This window comes from Lolium perenne, chromosome 2 (genome assembly GCF_019359855.2).
Source record: "Lolium perenne isolate Kyuss_39 chromosome 2, Kyuss_2.0, whole genome shotgun sequence".
NCBI classification, from domain to species: domain Eukaryota; kingdom Viridiplantae; phylum Streptophyta; class Magnoliopsida; order Poales; family Poaceae; genus Lolium; species Lolium perenne.
Window position 1 is genome coordinate 78,487,170 of NC_067245.2, and position 17,862 is coordinate 78,505,031.

The 17,862-nt window shown below is 42.0% G+C and overlaps 1 protein-coding gene across 1 annotated transcript; it reads left to right on the plus strand.

The window, feature by feature from the left end:
- The first annotated feature begins 12,879 nt into the window (after positions 1-12,879).
- On the plus strand, positions 12,880-17,095 carry LOC127333038 (uncharacterized). The gene is made up of 2 exons (XM_051359357.1): positions 12,880-13,403; positions 16,603-17,095. Exons 1-2 carry the CDS (start codon positions 13,053-13,055, stop codon positions 16,759-16,761), a joined length of 510 nt encoding a protein of 169 aa, XP_051215317.1. The 5' UTR covers positions 12,880-13,052; the 3' UTR covers positions 16,762-17,095.
- The last annotated feature ends 767 nt before the right edge of the window (positions 17,096-17,862 follow it).

Below are 17,862 nucleotides of genomic sequence, written 5' to 3' on the forward strand. Positions count from 1 at the left end.
TAGATGTATAGTGTGGATGATGATGTTTGCAGAGAACAGTAGAACGAGTATTGCGATGGGATTGTATTCGATGTAAAGAATGGACCGGGGTCCACAGTTCACTAGTGGTGTCTCTCCGATAAGAATAAGCATGTTGGGTGAACAAATTACAGTTGGGCAATTGACAAATAAAGATGGCATGACAATGCACATACATGTTATGATGAGTAGTGTGAGATTTAATTGGGCATTACGACAAAGTACATAGACCGCTATCCAGCATGCATCTATGCCTAAAAAGTCCACCTTCAGGTTATCATCCGAACCCCCTCCAGTATTAAGTTGCAAACAACAGACAATTGCATTAAGTATGGTGCGTAATGTAATCAACAACTACATCCTTAGACATAGCATCGATGTTTTATCCCTAGTGGCAACAGCACATCCACAACCTTAGAACTTTACATCCTTTGTCCCAGATTTAATGGAGGCATGAACCCACTATCGAGCATAAATACTCCCTCTTGGAGTTAAGAGCAAAAACTTGGCCAGAGCCTCTACTAATAACGGAGAGCATGCAAGATCATAAACAACACATAGATAATAGATTGATAATCAACATAGCATAGTATTCTCTATTCATCGGATACCAACAAACACAACATATAGCATTACAGATAGATGATCTTGATCATGTTAGGCAGCTCACAAGATCCAACAATGAAGCACAATTAGGAGAAGACGACCATCTAGCTACTGCTATGGACCCATAGTCCAGGGGTGAACTACTCACTCATCACTCCGGAGGCGACCATGGCGGTTAAGAGTCCTCCGGGAGATGATTCCCCTCTCCGGCAGGGTGCCGGAGGCGATCTCCTGAATCCCCCCGAGATGGGATTGGCGGCGGCGGCGTCTCTGGAAGGTTTTCCGTATCGTGGCTCTCGGTACTGGAACTATTATCGATGAAGGCTTAAGTAGGCGGAAGGGTAGGTCAGGGGGCGCCACGAGGGCCCCACACGCCAGGGCCGCGCGGCCCAAGGCCTGGCTGCGCCGCCCTGTTGTGTGGGTGCCTCGTCGCCCCACTTCGTATCTCCCCCGATGTTCTGGAAGCTTCGTGGAAAAATAAGATCCTGGGCGTTGATTTCGTTCAATTCCGAGAATATTTCCTTACTAGGATTTCTGAAACCAAAAACAGTGACAAAAGAATCGGCTCTTCGGCATCTCGTTAATAGGTTAGTGCCGAAAAATGCATAAATATGACATAAAGTATGTATAAAACATGTGAGTATCATCAATAAAGTAGCATGGAACATAAGAAATTATAGATACGTTTGAGACGTATCACATCTTACTATCTCTTCGCCGAACTAGTGCACCTATACATCTTACAAGTGTATTAGGTGTGTTGGGGACACAAGAGACTTCTTGTATCGTAATTGCAGGGTTGCTTGAGAGGGATATCTTTGACCTCTACCTCCCTGAGTTCGATAAACCTTGGGTGATTCACTTAAGGGAAACTAGCTTGCTGCTGTTCTACAAACCTCTACTCTTGGAGGCCCAACACTGTCTACAGGAATAGAAGCGTGCACAGACATCAACCTGTACTCCCTCCTCCTTTCCCAGTATTTTTTCTGCAACTTGGACTTCTTCCTTGGCCTTGACACTTTATCACTCATAGAGATTGGCTTATGTCCATCTCGTTTGGTGCAGCTGTGTGTGCTCCTTCGATAAATAGAATCTACTATAGCAGTGGCATGAGCAGACTTTTTCATCCTAGTCTTTCTCTTCTTTCCCACTACTGGAGGTGGAGTAGCTGAGAAAATTGGATCAGTCAACTCCACAGCTTCCTCACCATTCTCATCATAACCCAAAGAAAGAAAATTGCTTCTCTGCTTGAGCTTTGGGACCACAATTGTCCCCTGCACTGAAGGCATCAAAAACTTCTGCATAGCAGACACATTGGGCCACAGACAATCTGATAGTAAACTTGCTTGAATTGTTCACATCATTGGAGATTTAGGCAGTAAGGAGGTAAACATAGAAGGCAGGATAACATCAAGCAGCTGCTGGCAATGCATGGAAGGAGGTATGATAGGCCCAAAGACAGTTCTGACCATACCAATGTGAATAACATTATTAGGAGCTGGTTGATCTACTTCCATCCCATTGTCAGCCAAAGGTGAAGCCAACCCAGAAGGATTGACAACAATAGAATCAGCAAAAAGTACCTCCTCTGGCTGCTGATCCTGCATGGCATTGTCCTGGACCTCCTCTTGCACATCATTGTGATTACCTTGCTGCTCTTGACCTTGGAAAGGTGCATTATTCCAGCCCAACTCTGGATATTGTGGCAGAACAAAGAAATTATCCTGTGGCATCAAGTTTCCAGGAAGAGGGTGTGGATTGCCATCCAATGGCGCATTTGATCCTCATCAGCAGGTAACTGCTTAGTAAAATTTGCACCAAGAATATAAACAGGAGCAGTTCATGTTTCCTTGATTCCCCCAAGACTAGAGTAATTACCAAACACAATATCTCGTGGAACTAAATCAGGGGAATAAAAAGTAGCATGGATAAGAGTCCTCTCCTTGATAATATCATCCTGATGCCAACTATGAAATTTACCAAAAGTAGCCACAACATTGGCAATGTCATAATCATTGCGAAAATCCAAGGGCACAGCAAGGACCATGAGCCACCCATATCTAGTTCCTTGTACAGCCCTATAATTGTGACGATCATTATGGGGCACAAAGCGAACAAAAACACCAGGACCTATCTCGAAAGGCGCTTGCTGAAGCAGAGCATTAACAGCAGCGGCACTGCGCAGTTCATACAGACCAATGCCAAATAAGCAGGGCTAAAAAGTTTCTACCGCACGCTGGTGATGCTGCTGAATAAAATCACGGACATGATCTCTCCAAGCACCCTCTTCAGCCACCGGGGGGCAGGCTCAAGCACCGCAACCAGATAATGACCATGGCGGACAGGAGGGGGTACCGAAGGATTGTAGAAGGTTCTCGGTAGCCGCGTAGGTCCTCCGTCGATGATATGATGTCCCAAAGGCAGCCAACACGCTGGATCCACCTCGAAGTTTGCCATTGTGGGCGGCGAAGGAGCCGGCGATGAGCAGGGCAGTGGTGACGAAGGTCTCAGTGGATTTTGCAAGGAAGGAGACGATGGTGCATGCGATGGTTGGGCTTCTCGAGACGATGTAACCGGGCACTGTTCCTGCTCTGTTTTGGACAAAACAGCCGACTTGCCAGGAAGTACTCGAGTACAACTCTGTTGGGAACTTGAACCATCATGGCCCACAGCATTTACCATTTTTTGCACCCATTTTTTTCCTTTCTTAGCCAACCAAATAAGACAGCTCTTTTCCTTATGCCCATAATTGAAACAAGTCCTACACCTAATGTCCCTTGTACAGCCCACCACCACCTGTTCGGATGTCTCCATAGCAGAAAATTTGAACTCTTTGGCTTGAATTTTGATGAAATGATATTATTACCTAAGGTCAACGAAGCAGACATGAATCAACAATAGATGCATCTATTTTTAATCTTAATTTTAAAACTTATAACAAAGTTTTAACAAATTAGGCTGAACATAGTTGCAGATCATGTGGTTCTTCCTTCTCACACAGCTTTCATGCAAGGCGGAAACATCAAAGATGGATGGTTATCCTTCATGAAACTATACAGAACTACATTGCAAAAAAGTTGAATGGGTTATTTTAACAATAGATTTTGAGAAAGCTTATGACAAAGTTAAATGGCCTTTCCTCCAACAATCTCTCGAGGCCCATTTAACTCATGGATTTTTTTAGGAATTGTGTAGAATTTAGATCCTATAGAAAATTTCCTACATAAGTTATTTGATTCATAGGAACATATTTTCATAGGAATTAATCCTATAAAAATCTTGTAGTGTAAATCCTATAGGAAAAGAATTAGGGCATGCCTCATGAAAATTTTCTTTGTTGCAATCAAACACACTTCATCTTTCCATAGGATTCAAGTATGCATGATATCCGAATCCTATGATTTTCCTATTTCTATGCTTTTCCCATCTTATGAATCAAAGAAGCCCTGAGAATGAAAGGTTTTTCTGCACAATGGCGTGCGTTAATCAATAGATTTGTGTCGGGGGTAGTGTGGCCATTAAAGTCAACAATGACGTTGGCACATACTTTCGGACAAAAAAATGGACTAACACAATATGACCTATTCTCGCCACTGCTATTCAATATAGTCATTGATGTGCTCGTTGTTATGACCGAGCGTGCAAAGTCCGATGGCCAAATTGAATATGTGATTACCCATCTTGTTGATGGTGGATTATCTATCCTACAATACGGTGACGATACAATTCTACTTATGGAACATAATAATGAAAAAGCTAGAAATCTGAAGTTAATTCTATCGGTTTTCGAGCAGCTCTCGGGTCTGAAAATTAATTTCAATAAGAGTGAATTATTTTTATTTGGCAAAGCTTAGAACGAGGTTAATCTGCATGCTGAGTTATTTGGCTGCGGACAAAGCAAATTTCCAATTATAGATATTTGGGTCTTTTGATTAAGTAATGAAAACTTATGAGTGATGCTGAAAGAAAACTTGTTGAGGAAAGACTGCAATTAAGATTACGTAGTTGAAAGGATCCTTGGGGAAATATAGGTTCTCCATAATTCAGTACTAAGCAATATGGTACTATACATGATATCATTATTCTAACTTCCAAACAAAATCTTTTAAAAAATGAATTACTTCCGATCAAGATTTCTTTTGACAAGGTTACAATGAGAAGAAGAAGTATCAATGGCTAAGTGAAATGTGGTTTGTCTCCCCAAGGACCAGGCTGGGCTAGGTATTCATGATCTTAAGGTAAAATATACAGCCCCCGAGTGGCTCTTAAAATTGTTGTGAAGATGGAGTATGCCAAAAACTCCTTAAACGAATATATGTTGCCCCGAATGCTCTATCCCACATTTTTTCAAAAACCAGGTGACTCACATTTTTGGGTTGGTCTAATTGGTACGAAGAAACATTTCTCCCGCTCTAGATCATTTTCAACTAAGGATAGATCTAAAATACGTTTCTAGGTGGATAAGTGGCTTGGAAATGCTACACTCTCGGAATGGTATCCTGCATTATACAATATTGTTCGTCCTAAAGGTGATTCTCTCACCACTGTTTTGGAGTCATGTCCTCCAAATGTGACATTCATAGGAGATTTACTTGAACCTAGGATTGCTTCATGGAATGCCTTGCTTTAGCTCCTAGCTTCAGTCCATTTATTGCCTAGTAATGATGAGTTTCGTTGGAATTGATCTACACAAGAGTGGTAAATTTTTGGTGGATTATATGTACAACGCACTCCTCCAGTCCGACTTAACAATTAACAATAGAAAAAACTGAAAGATGAAGATACCCTTAAAGATTATAAATTTGCATGGTATCTTCATCGTGAGGTTATCCTTGAACCTTGTCAAGCAGAATTGGCATGGGAGTATAAAATATATTTTTTTCATCTTGATGAGATAATAAAAATATATATTCTTTCAATGTAATTTCGCTCGTCGTATATGGTCAGTCATCCAAGTAGCTTCAAACTTATTTCCACCTTGCAGTGTTGCCAATAGTTTTGAGAATTGGTTACATGGTATTGATCAAAAGTATAGGAGTCTTCTTAGGGTGGGGGATTACTGTTATTTAGTCGTTTCAAATATGTAGAAAAGAGAGTGTTTATAGTCGTTTCTACATCACGTGGAGTTTCATGACATATTTATGGAGGTGTCTAGACGACTTGAAGATACAACGAGAGATTATTTTACCCAATATGGATGGAAACATAATCTTTCATTTTCTCATAGTTGATATGTAAATCGTCTTATTTTCCTTTTTCATGAATTTTTTTGACTTGTGTCAGCCATGTGCATCTTATTTAGCAGAGGACGGGTGTAATGTTTATACCTTCTTTAAGTAGTAAAGTGGCCTTTATAAAGAAAGGCAATGTAGCATCTGAGACACACCATTACCGTAATACCGCTCCGAAGAGTTCACACCATATGCACCCATGAGAGATGGCATTCCAAAAGATGAACTAACAACACGCCATGGTCTGAACTAGCCAAAAACCAGATCTCGTGTTTTCACCCCAAAAAGCGCATTGAACTTATTTTTCCAGATGTATTAAAAGAAGGTTAGGCCAATGGTTTTCATCTTAGACACACTAGTACAGATTGGGACTTTTAAGGACCCCATGGCGCATGGATGGCCTTTTCTGTGTGGCGCGAAACATCGTTGACCCATAATAATTTGGACCATGTGCTCTCGGTTAGGGAAGACCCGGGAGGAGGTACAATACACACGGGAATGATTTTCAGACCTTAACAGTAAATTCGCACACGACCCAATCCATAGTAATCGTCAGTATAGACACCCAGAATCGTAAACAGTTGCATGATTTGGCATCGTGCATAAACTTTTTGTGACATTTTCCTGAGTGAGCCGTCTCTTTTTTTCTACCGATCCCAAACGCTAAAAAATGCAAAGTCGTGTGTATTGACTCATGGCATTCATCAATTCATGTAGCCTTATTCTCCTTCCTCTCGCGTGCCACATACGCGCCGCCTAAGAATCGGCTTCCTCAGCCATGCTACACCACCACGACGGTAGACATACAACACTTCTTCATGGTTTGCAGCAATAAAATATCATTGCCTCTCTTGCGTATGGCAGCGCCCGCCAATGCAGCGTCGTTGTGTTCAGCAGGCACCTGCGGTGGCAGAGGAGGGACAAGCATCTCCAGTCATGGAGGAGCAGTCCCTCTTACCGACTGACCACCAAACCGGCTCCTCTCCCTACTGTTCCTCCTCCGATGACGAAGGAGAAAGGAATTTGGAATGATGGGCGCACACAATTTATTTCATGCAGCTCGTACGAGATGTCCTTTTTGTCTTTTAATTTGTAAATTTATGTATATTGAGAAGATTGTTAATGAAGGAAATCGATAGTATTAATATCACCCATGCTCTTGAATAGGAAAATCATATTGCATACTGTAAAGAAAACATTTTGAGTAGTAAACATCAACCATGATTTATGAGTAAAAAACCTTATGCGATGGTACATATTACACACAAATTCAGCATTGTTTCACAAACATCGAGTATATGAAAAATCGTTTATGAATAAATTCGCCGTGAATATTCCCGCAAGTTCACCGTCTTAGTTTCAAATGCGAACTTAAAATCTTGCCGACATTTACATCCCCGCCTTTAAAATGGGTGAATCGCTCTTCCCGCCGGTGGCATCCCTGCATCTGCACCATGCATCCTTGCGAACCAAATCTTGGTTGCATCGACCTAGCGGAGTCAGATGCATAGGTGGACCATTCTTCACAGCACAACAATTCTAGGGGAAGCATCATTGACCTCACGGGGTCTGAATCGGTGGAGGAGCACACTCTAGAGGAAACCATGTTTGATTAATTTTCTCCCTTTTATGCCGAAATAGTTGTGGACGAGGAAGACAAGAATTGTAATTCAAACGACTCGTGTGTGAAGCAATTGTAACACAAGCATGTTTTGTTGTGCCAATGGTGTGCGTTGTAGGTGGAACCCATACATATTTTTTTTATATAAAATGTATGTGTAATCGGGCCCATTTGGGCCCAGGAAATGCTACTATCATCTTTTTCATACATATATAAGGACCAACAGGGTCCCATCTGAACTCACTCATGCAATTTTGAGTTATGCTTTACTGGGTACATATGAGTAATGCTTGTTGCATGGATACAACGTGGACGATGCTTCTAGAAAGCATACGGCTAGTCAATATAAACGTGTGACATCTGATGTAAACACATACAAACTGATTACAAGAACATTGTATGCATTCTTACAATTTGCTTACGTTCGGTTAGAATAAAACGTTAGCGATGGCCCTTCCAATTGCAAACATTTTATGGACGTAGATTGTGTGCGAAAGGAGCCCCAACGCACGGGGTTTCTTCCACCTTGTGTGTTGTAGGAGTGCATCGCCCACCCTTGCATACTGGAAAGGTTTACCGTGTGCGACGGGTTATTTTAGCCGTGTGTGAAAGCATGTCCTGTACTAGTGATATGCGGTTCCAGTACTCAAGGATTAGCAGAAAACCTCAAGCATGACATGTTGTCGCCTTTGATTGATCGCCACCTTCACCTTTTAGCCGCGAGACTACCAACCACAATGAGGGTGGGGGACCGTGTTGGGGATTGATGCATGCAAAATGCATCATCAACTTTGCACTTTGTTGCCATACATTACCAAATATTTCCATCTTATATAATATTATTTTGAGATGAGTAACATGATATGATGAGGAATAAGTAGAGGACCAGAAGTAGCAAGATCATAAGCTTGAGGATGTCCATGCATCCCTCTCTTCATTCAAATATCTCAAGTAAATCATTTTAAACTCATGTTCTAGTTTTATCTTCATGATCCCTTTCAATGTTTGCGGGGACCATGTTTTTATTTATCTTTGATTAATGTTTGTTTTTCCTATGCATGCTTGTTGTAGCATGTTAGTTTTGTTTTAACTTACTCTCTGGTTATTAAATAAAGTACCAAATATTTACCCATTTGGATGATAAAAGTTGCAAACAAAATATTGAGTTGTTGATTCATGCGATGCACTATTTAGAGCACAATTCTTCTGATTTTTTTGGTAACTCCTAAAATCTTGATAAATTCACAGTAGCTGTAATTTTCCATCCTCTATATGCACAACCAATTTCTAAAATACTAACATGTTTAAGTGGTATTAAAAATTAAGTTTTGATGCAGCAAAAATTCTGGACAATGTCTTTCAATGTTAGATCCATTCTTTTAAGTATCAAAATGATTTTTGCATGAATTTTTTATATATTAGAATGAGTACAACATTATATGCTCTCTTGTTCATAAGCATATAATTTTATTTATGTATAAAAGAGCATCAAGCATGATATCTCTTTACCACTAATGTCACCCCATAGAAAATAATGAGAAAAAGTTTCATGTTGAAGTTTATTCACAGGGAACAGAGGAACAACACACCAAGAGCTATCCAAGAACTGTGAATACCAAAGCTTGGGGATGCCCAAGGCACCCCATTGGACTGATCTTAAAACTCTCGGTTTGCACATCCCTAAACTCTATTTTTTGAGCAACATAGAATGATCGCAAAAACTTGGAGCGTCCTTTATTAGTTTTATGTCTAGTTTTATTTTGAAATAAATATTACCATCATTACAAGTGCCTTGCATTCTTACAAAATAGGTACGGTAATAAATTAGCATATTCTTGGATGCTTCAATAAAAACAAGTTGCATATTATTAAAAGGTGAAGAGGGATGCCAAATATAAAGCTGAAATTTATATTGTGTATGGTATTTCTAGTATCAAATGCTTTATTGAGTGATGCTTTGCTATGTTCCTTATTTAGTGCCACTTCTTACTAGTATACATATATGTTTAACAATAAGTATAATTGTTTGATTATGAATGAAAAGCATTATGGATACTATTGCATGTTTTTAGACCTCTTGCTAGCCAAAAGAATTCTTACACAAGCATAGACTTGTTTCCAAGCTTAACTCAAACCCATACCTACCTATATAGCGCTTGCTATTCCATGTAAAATATGTGTGTTATGCCTCTAACCTTTTCAAAATATTATTTTTTGGGTAATTTAAAGCTCATGAGAAAGTAAGGTTTGGAAGAAAAAACCTCTATGCTTGTTGTGGGTTTGACTAATTATGAGTAATGAGCTAGATCATAACGACGTTTATGGGGAAGTCTTTCAACATTGCACCATCAAGGTATTGCACCCTGCGTTGATCATCATTTTTTGTGTTGTTGATGGTTATCTCTTGCCAAATAAGTGGAGGTTGTCAAGATTAAGTACGCATGCATGTTAGTGAAGAATAATGGGCCGCTAACGGAAGCCATGCCTAATTATGGTGAAAGTTTAAGCAAAGAGCATCCTCAATAGGAAGAGTGAAAAAGTGAAAAAGAAATAAAAGAGTTAGTGAAAAGAGAGAGAGAGAGTGGAAAACGAAAGGAAAACGAAAAGAAAACAAAGAAAAAGAGTTAGAGAAAAAAGTGAGAGAGAGTTAGAGCGGATGCTCACCGTCTATTGTTCATGTTGTCCCGGTATGGATGGCATATAGTAGAGATATCTATCTCCTTTGGTCCTTTGTACAGGCGGCATGAACGTAGCAAATTGCGATACTTGGTTAAATCATGTATGTTAAAAGGTTTTGGTTACCCGAAGCTGAGTAACAAGAGGTGTGTAATCCATACAAACCAGGAAAATGAGGCAACATTTACTCATAAGAGGTCAAAAACATGACTCATAGATATCTCCACACACATACATGCATGGTACCCCATCCTTGTTATTATTGTTGACATGAATTGCATATCTTAAAACCTCGTTTTATTCTCTCTACTTTTTATTTTGTTGGAGGAGTAGAACATATATTCCCTGCTTAATTTCTTGTGTTCAAGAGTCAAGAGTATCAAAAGAATCAAAAGAGAGGACAAAGAGTCTTCCAAACAATTCTATAGGATTCTCCTAAGTATGATTTATGGTTCATAATACTTATCATTCATGTTTCTGACAATGCTATTTATTTCTATGCATGCTTTTTGGAATATAAGAGATACCAGTTTATACTTCATGTTGCTTATTATCATTCTTTATTGACTGAATCTTGTAAGACTTTGCATGATTATATAGAAGCAATGCAATAAACTCCAAAGTCCATGTTACCCTTATCACCTTTATGCTTGAGGACGAGCGTAGGTTAAGCTTGGGGATGTTGATGCATGTAAAATACATACATGAACTTTGCACTTTATTGCCACATATTACCACATATTTGCATCTTATATAACATTATTTCCATGTTTTATGATGTTTTTTGAGGATTTTCTAAACAATCCCCTCTCCTCCGGTTCTAATTCTGTTTGGCAGAAAACGCCTCTTTTTAGTGTTTTTAACTTTACAGGAGTTACGTGACTCAAGAAAGGGCAAGGTCAGTGACCACTCTTTGGGATTTTCGAGACGAACAAGATGGGCTGAAGCAGGACACCAGGAGGTCAATAGGCTGGGAAAGAAGCCTGGTGGCGCGCCCGGAGGGTGCGCCACCTATGCTCTTTCCCATCTCGACCATCTGTTTCGCGTGATCTTTTCGACCACCAATTTTTTTACCTAAAAATCACTATATATACGAACCCCATGGGTTTCATCGAGGTTACGGCGGCGGAGATCAAAAACACATAAACAAAGAGTTAGCAGGCCACCGCCAGTGGAGATCAGAATCGCCTCCGTTGGACTCCGCCTCCCTTCGGTGTGGTCATCTTCATCAACATCATCATCTCCATCAACATCTACAGTAACTTCCCATCATCCACATTGTAATATCTTGGCAAACATGATGTATGATGCAATATATTGTTTTCCCATGATCTATTGTATCTCTATGTTGATGTTTGAGTAGTGACTTGTTCACGACAATTGTTATATAGTTTGTTGTTGGTTGCATACAAGTATATGTTATCTTCTATGATGATCTTGTTGTACTAGCATATGAGTGCGCACATATGTTTGGGGATGCACAAGGTTGTCACCGTTGCATGTTGATAGGATGAGGGATAGCCTGATTTTGACAAAAATTGAATCATAATTCTTAGATTCATGTTGTATTGGTTCATGGTTAATTAACATGGGGTATAACTATGGGGACTTTTAAACTTACAACGATGGTTGGACTTTATGTCTTAATAACTCCCTTGTTTGTTCTTAATTGGAATTGTGATCAATCACTAGTGGTGTATTTGCTCATGTTTATGGCTATACCAATCTATGACTCCTCTCTAGAAGAAACAATAAAAAGACTCTCTTTGTGCTTCACTCATTATGGCAACCACACAAATGAGGTAGTAATTTGCTAGAACACTTACTCCCTTGAGTTACTCCACTTTACTTCAGTTCATCTCATTTTAATTTATTGCACTTTACTTTTCGTGCATTAGTTTTATTCATTGCATTTTATTTTAGCACTTGTAGTTTCATAGTAAAACATCTTTACACACAATATAGATCCTAGCTTTGCATAGAAGGTCATATAAGTGGGTTATAGAGCTTTAGATAATAGATAGTTACCTTCAGCTTCTTATGGGTTCGACACTCAAATACTTATTAAATTGTACTACGGTGATCCCCTGCACTTGGGGGTTATCAGGGATACCTTCATGTGCACGAGAGATATGGATCTTTTTGACACCAGTTTTGCTTATCTAGATAACTACTGGATGCGTAAACAAATGACAATTCTAACTCTTGTCCGGAAGTCCAGCCTAAAACGATCCCATCTAAAACATAACTTCGAGTCGAACCCAATGTTCCATATCAAGGCGTTGAGGTCCCAAGAGGATGGTGGAGAAGGAGGAGGCGGCCCTGAACGCCCCAACCCTAGGGGTCAAGGTCGCCGAGGTCGAAGCCCCAACCTCGAGCCCATCCACTTGGTACGTCAATGGATCCGCGTGGTCGGTCATCTCGACACCTCAACGCCTTGACCTAGGGCGTTGTATAGCAACGTTTAAACCGTAGGGTATGATAGGGTTTGAGCAAAGACTCGGATTCAAAAAATATTTTGTAGTTTTTGCGTCAACTTCCTAACAAAGGTTAGAATTGTCCATTGTGCCATTTTTGGAACGAAGGGACGAGATGCAAACACGCTGATCGCGTGGCCTGTCGCCCCGTGCTCTTGTTCTCTCAAACCCCTTGGGGGAATGGGCCCAGTTCGCGTCTCGCAGCAGAAAAGGATTGCGTTCCTGGACCGCGACCCCTCCCTGGCTCCCTCCAACTCTTCACCATCTCGGAATTCCTAGTCTTTCTCACTCTCTCAGTCTCACTACTCTCTCGTGACTCGTGACACGGCACTCCTTCAGAGGACAAGGCCAGCAATGGCGCCGCACGCGTCGTGACTCGTGGCTCGTCAGAGGGAAGGGGGCGATTGGCTCACTGTGACCGCCATGGCGAGCGGGCCGGCGATGGCTCCAGCAGCCTGGCCGGCGTCGGCGACGCAGGACGAGATGCGGTGGCGGCAGCTGGACAGCGGCGTCAGCGCCGTGTCCTTCGGGTTCGTGGCCACGGCCATCCTCGTCTCCATGTTCCTCGCCATGGCCATCCTCGAGCACTTCCTCCGCGCCCCGGCGCGCGCCCGCGGGATGGCCCCGCCGTTCGCGCCCTCGCCGCCCCGAGGAGGGATCCTCTTCCGCCTGCGCTTCCTCCTCCTCCGCGGCCGCGGCGGCGGCGAGGCCGGTGGCTTCCCCGGCTCGGATCTCGAGGCGGCCAGCAAACTCGACGGCCGCGCGTCCCCCGAGGTATGGCACCGCCGCGCGCACTGCTCCCGCACGCTCCACCGCCCGCCCGTGCCATTCGCGCCTCGCTTTTAATCATTCCCTCGTCTCGCCCTTTTCGCAACTTTCCCTTTTTCGCATCGCGTCCCCGAGCTTTTTCGCACTGTGTGTGTCTGTGCATTTGACGGACCCAAATCGCTCATCATTCTGCCCTTCCCCATCTTCCACTACACTCGACTCCGCCATGATGCGGCGATGGCTAGGTCTAGTAAGAGGCATCTGACGAGGATGCCGAACCAGGAACGGAGAACAGAAAGCTCTGGCATTGTCGATTTCTTGCCCCGGTTTTTCTGGAAAGATTTTGATATGCTGAAGATTCTTCTGATGTTTTTATTCCGAAAAGGAGGGACCCTGAGATCTTTGATCTTTCTGATGTGGTTCATCAGAGTTCGTTAGTTCATAGCATATCCATTTTAGACTTTTGGTGGAAGTGATGTTACGTTCTTCCAACTTCTGAAACAGCTCATTCAATTGGCTTGGTCGGGGTGTCCTACTAGTTCAACCCCACAAGTCTCTGTTAAGCCGTTTAGCCATACCGGTATCTCCTGTAACTGTAAGATGAGCCCTACCAGCTGCTGCTGTCTCAATAGTAAACTTCATGTCATCATTAGATCGTATTGTGGTAAGTGACCACATAGTGTGTGTTCTGGCAATCGGAGTCAGAGTAGATGACAAGGTACGATAATTACCGGTCCAGAATGTAATCCATCTCTATCCTACTCCATATTCCATGTTGGATAAGTTCAGTGACATATGGTTTGTAGCAACAATCTTGTATGTTTTGTATGAAGTGATATGTAGTCGTATAAGTTAAGGGGAGTGCTATTTGAGATCAAGGGTGATGGAATTGAGAGGAGAACTTGGCAGACAGTGGGGGACAGGCAAGGGCCCATCCCTGTCTGCACCCACAGCAAGGTCTAGATCACCTTCTAGCTTGCAGTATTGGGTCTTCAAACTTGAAAACCACATGTCCAGATGTGGCCATCATTGTTTCTTTAGTGTGTATTATTTGTAGTGTGGAACCTCTCGTTATTAAGATTTAAGACTTAAGAAGCACAATTCAGTTCGAGTTGTAGCAGAGTTATTTTTAAACAAGGCAAAATACCTGCCATTTTCATCAATTTAGAAGAGAATTTCTCAGTTAATTAGAGGAAACCCCAACCGAGATCACAACCAACCCAAAGGCCGATCTACCTGCCACGAGTCACGTCCGTGCAATGCACGACTACATGCTGCTCCTTTTGAGTTGTAGCATACCCTTAATTGTGTTATGAGCTTAAGGGGCGTACCACAGTGCCTGTTTCACTACTGAGGAGGGGATGAGTGGTTTCACGCGCTACGTGCCGATTGAATACTACCGGGTTGTAAAATCAGAAAGTGTGGACTGGAGTGTGCGCTGGAATGATTTGAGAACAAATAAGTACTTGGCCCAACTGTGGAGTATACAGGCACAATGTAATCAGGTAACTAAGCAGGCCAGATGGGCTTAGTAGGGCTCGAACCTACAATATCACCATTATGAGCGGTCCTTAACTAATAAATACTAGGTGCGTAGTTTCTATCGAAATACTGGTGCTTTGTGAACATAAAACAAAATTGGGTGTATCTGTACACTTATGACCAATTCTGGACCCTCGTGTCTGGCATCAGCTTCTGTTTCTGGTATCTAAATGTAGACCAAGAACAATAAATGTAATGAAATTAGATCACCCAAAACTGGCAATCCGTCTCGTAAAGTGGATAGCTCAACTACATCTTGTCTGACCAATACGCTGAGTTGGTGTACGGAAATAACGCTGACGTGGCAAGAAAAAAGGACTCAAAACCAGGCCAAACGGTGGAAGAGGTAATTAGGAATGGTTTTTAGAATTTAGGGTTGAAGGTTGAACCAAAATAAGAGTTTAGGGTTGTAAACTGAACTTTGGGACAAATTTTGGGGGGTAAATTGGACTTCTCTCAAGTATGATGTGCATTTTATAAGTTTGAAATTGTTACTGAATTTGGACCATCAATCCCAGCCTCCATCCAAGTTCGGAGACCATCAATCCCAGCTTCCATCCAAGTTCAGTAACAATCATTCATATGTTGGTTTTAATAACATCTTATATTATGGTACGGAGGGAGTAGATGTCGTGTATCTTATACATGACAAAGGAATGATGGCCGTAGAACCTGCTCGAGGTGACTCTGGTGTCAAGAGGTGTGGCCGCGCCTTGATGGCATATGCACCTTAATGGCAGGGAGGAAGAAGACTGGAGAAGTATATTAGGTTATTGTCCGCTTAATCCAAGCAAAAGATGTTCTAATTTTTATGTAGAAGGTGTTTGCCCTTAATGCGAGTAACTAATCTTATTTTACTAACTTAGAAAGCTATGTAAGATAAACCTGTAGAGGTAACTCCCTTATATCAATAGCTGTGGAGGTGGAGGCTGCTAAGGTGCTGGCCTAGCCATTTTTGCCCTGCTTTGAAATAGTTTTGCCATTTTGTTTTCCTTCTTAATTTGTCTTTTTAGTTTGAATTTTCACTTTTTGTATTTGGCTGGGTGTACTTTTTACGGAAAGAGGGTTAAGTTCTCAAGTTTGGTGCTCCTCTAAAGGACTATACTGTCATGACTGTAGGGTTCCATTGCTGTTGACATCGAATAGTTTTAGATAGCTTTCTGTTGCTGAGATATTATCTAGGCAGAAGGAAATTTATATTCTTTTTTGTTCTTCAAAAGATCTGTTCCTCAGCACTTATGCTGTTGCTGCTGCTCTTGTACCGTGTCTCTCTGGACTTGGTTTCTTCAGTTTTAAACTTTTAATTATAGTCAGTTAGGGACTCTAAAGCAATAGCATTATGCTACAGCAGCCATCTCGTAGAACTAGCATTGATAACTCATCTTCTGTTCTGTTGTGCCATCTCTGGAACTTATTTTGAATATTGACATAGCATACAACCTGGTGATTTATCATCATTTGTGTGAACTTCACGGTCGGGTTGGGTTAATATGATTTAATTGGTTCTTGGGGGCATTCTAGCATCTGCTGTTCCAAGTGAAACTAAGACATTTCTTTTTGTGCTTGATGGAGACACCTCATATTTGGCATCGCATTGGCTGCAGACCTACGGTGAGTTCGATATATTCATGTTTATTGACTACTTCGTCCATATGGCTTGCAGATGCCTGTTTATGCCAAAGGCGTATCCGTTCTGATGCCAGGACAAGATGTACCAACATTCATCGCGCATCCTGCCCCAGCACCCTGCCCCCCGGAGAGGATCCAGTGGCCATCGCATCAGCCTACTCCTTTTGCTGGTTCCTCCTCAAATCCAAGCTAGCACGGTCGGACCAACCACCCTTCTGTCTCACAATCCAAAGGGAAGGCGTAAAATGCAGGAAGAATGACCACAATCCGCATCTGTACAGTCTAGATCTTCGTTCTGGAGCAAGTTTTGCTGGCTCCTGCTGCATTATGGCGGGAGAACAGCGGCTAGTGGATCCATGGAATTGTTGCTGATCCCACTTGCTCGGGTAGTGTTAGATGCCTTTGTTCTCGTTTATGCTAGTGCCATCAGGCGTGTTAGATGCCTCGTAGGTGAGCCATGGATGGATATGAACATCTTATGTAAGTTCGATGGGTAAATGAAATGTCAAGCTCTTTTCCTCAATAAAGAGAGCATAGCCCCAGATTACATTAACGGGACTGCAGCTACAAAGTTTTCAAAGTGCATTTGAAAGAGCATACATCACATGACAATTGACAAGGCAGAACTTATCTGACAGTGAACGAAAACAGTAAGTGATACGAGGGTAAGTCTGGCACATCTGCAGTCAGCAGTTGTTATCTAAACCCGGACGAACCAACTAGCGACAACACGATCGAAGGCTTGTGGACGGAGGAGCGAGCTAGGTTCGGAGCCAAGGAAAGGAGACGTTTCGACGCCCTGGGAGATTTCAACTTGCAAATAGCATAGGCAGGGAGGATGCAAAGGAAAGGAGACGTTTCGACGGCTTGGCAGATTTCAACTTGCAAATAGCATAGGCAGGGAGGATTCAGGAGATTTAGGAGATAGCGTCTGGGAGTAGTAGGTTTCTGTTTCTTGTGGGAGTTCCCTTGTCACTCACGTTGTTGAGAGGAAACAGTTTTTGCGAAATTCACTTTAGAGGTCGAGCTACAGAGAGCTTTTTTTTTCCAAAATTTGAGAACACCATTTCAATATCTGAGAACACCATTTTTTTTTTCCGACGCTCAAAGCTTTTGCAGGAGCTCTCCGAGTGTCATCTCCTTTATCCTAGACCTTGGATAATTGCCGGCGACTTAAAAATGATTCTTAGAGCAAGAAGAACAATGATAACATGGACAGGTGTTTGGTGGCTTGGTTCCGAAATTTTGTGGGTGCCCATGAACTTAGAAAATATATATGCATGGAGCTGTTCAC

Coding starts and splice junctions, on each gene's coding strand:
- LOC127333038 (XM_051359357.1), top strand. CDS start 13,053: ATGGCGAGCGGGCCGGCGATGGCTCCAGCAGCCTGGCCGGCGTCGGCG. Junction 13,404..16,602: donor ACGGCCGCGCGTCCCCCGAG/GTATGGCACCGC, acceptor TATGGCTTGCAG/ATGCCTGTTTATGCCAAAGG.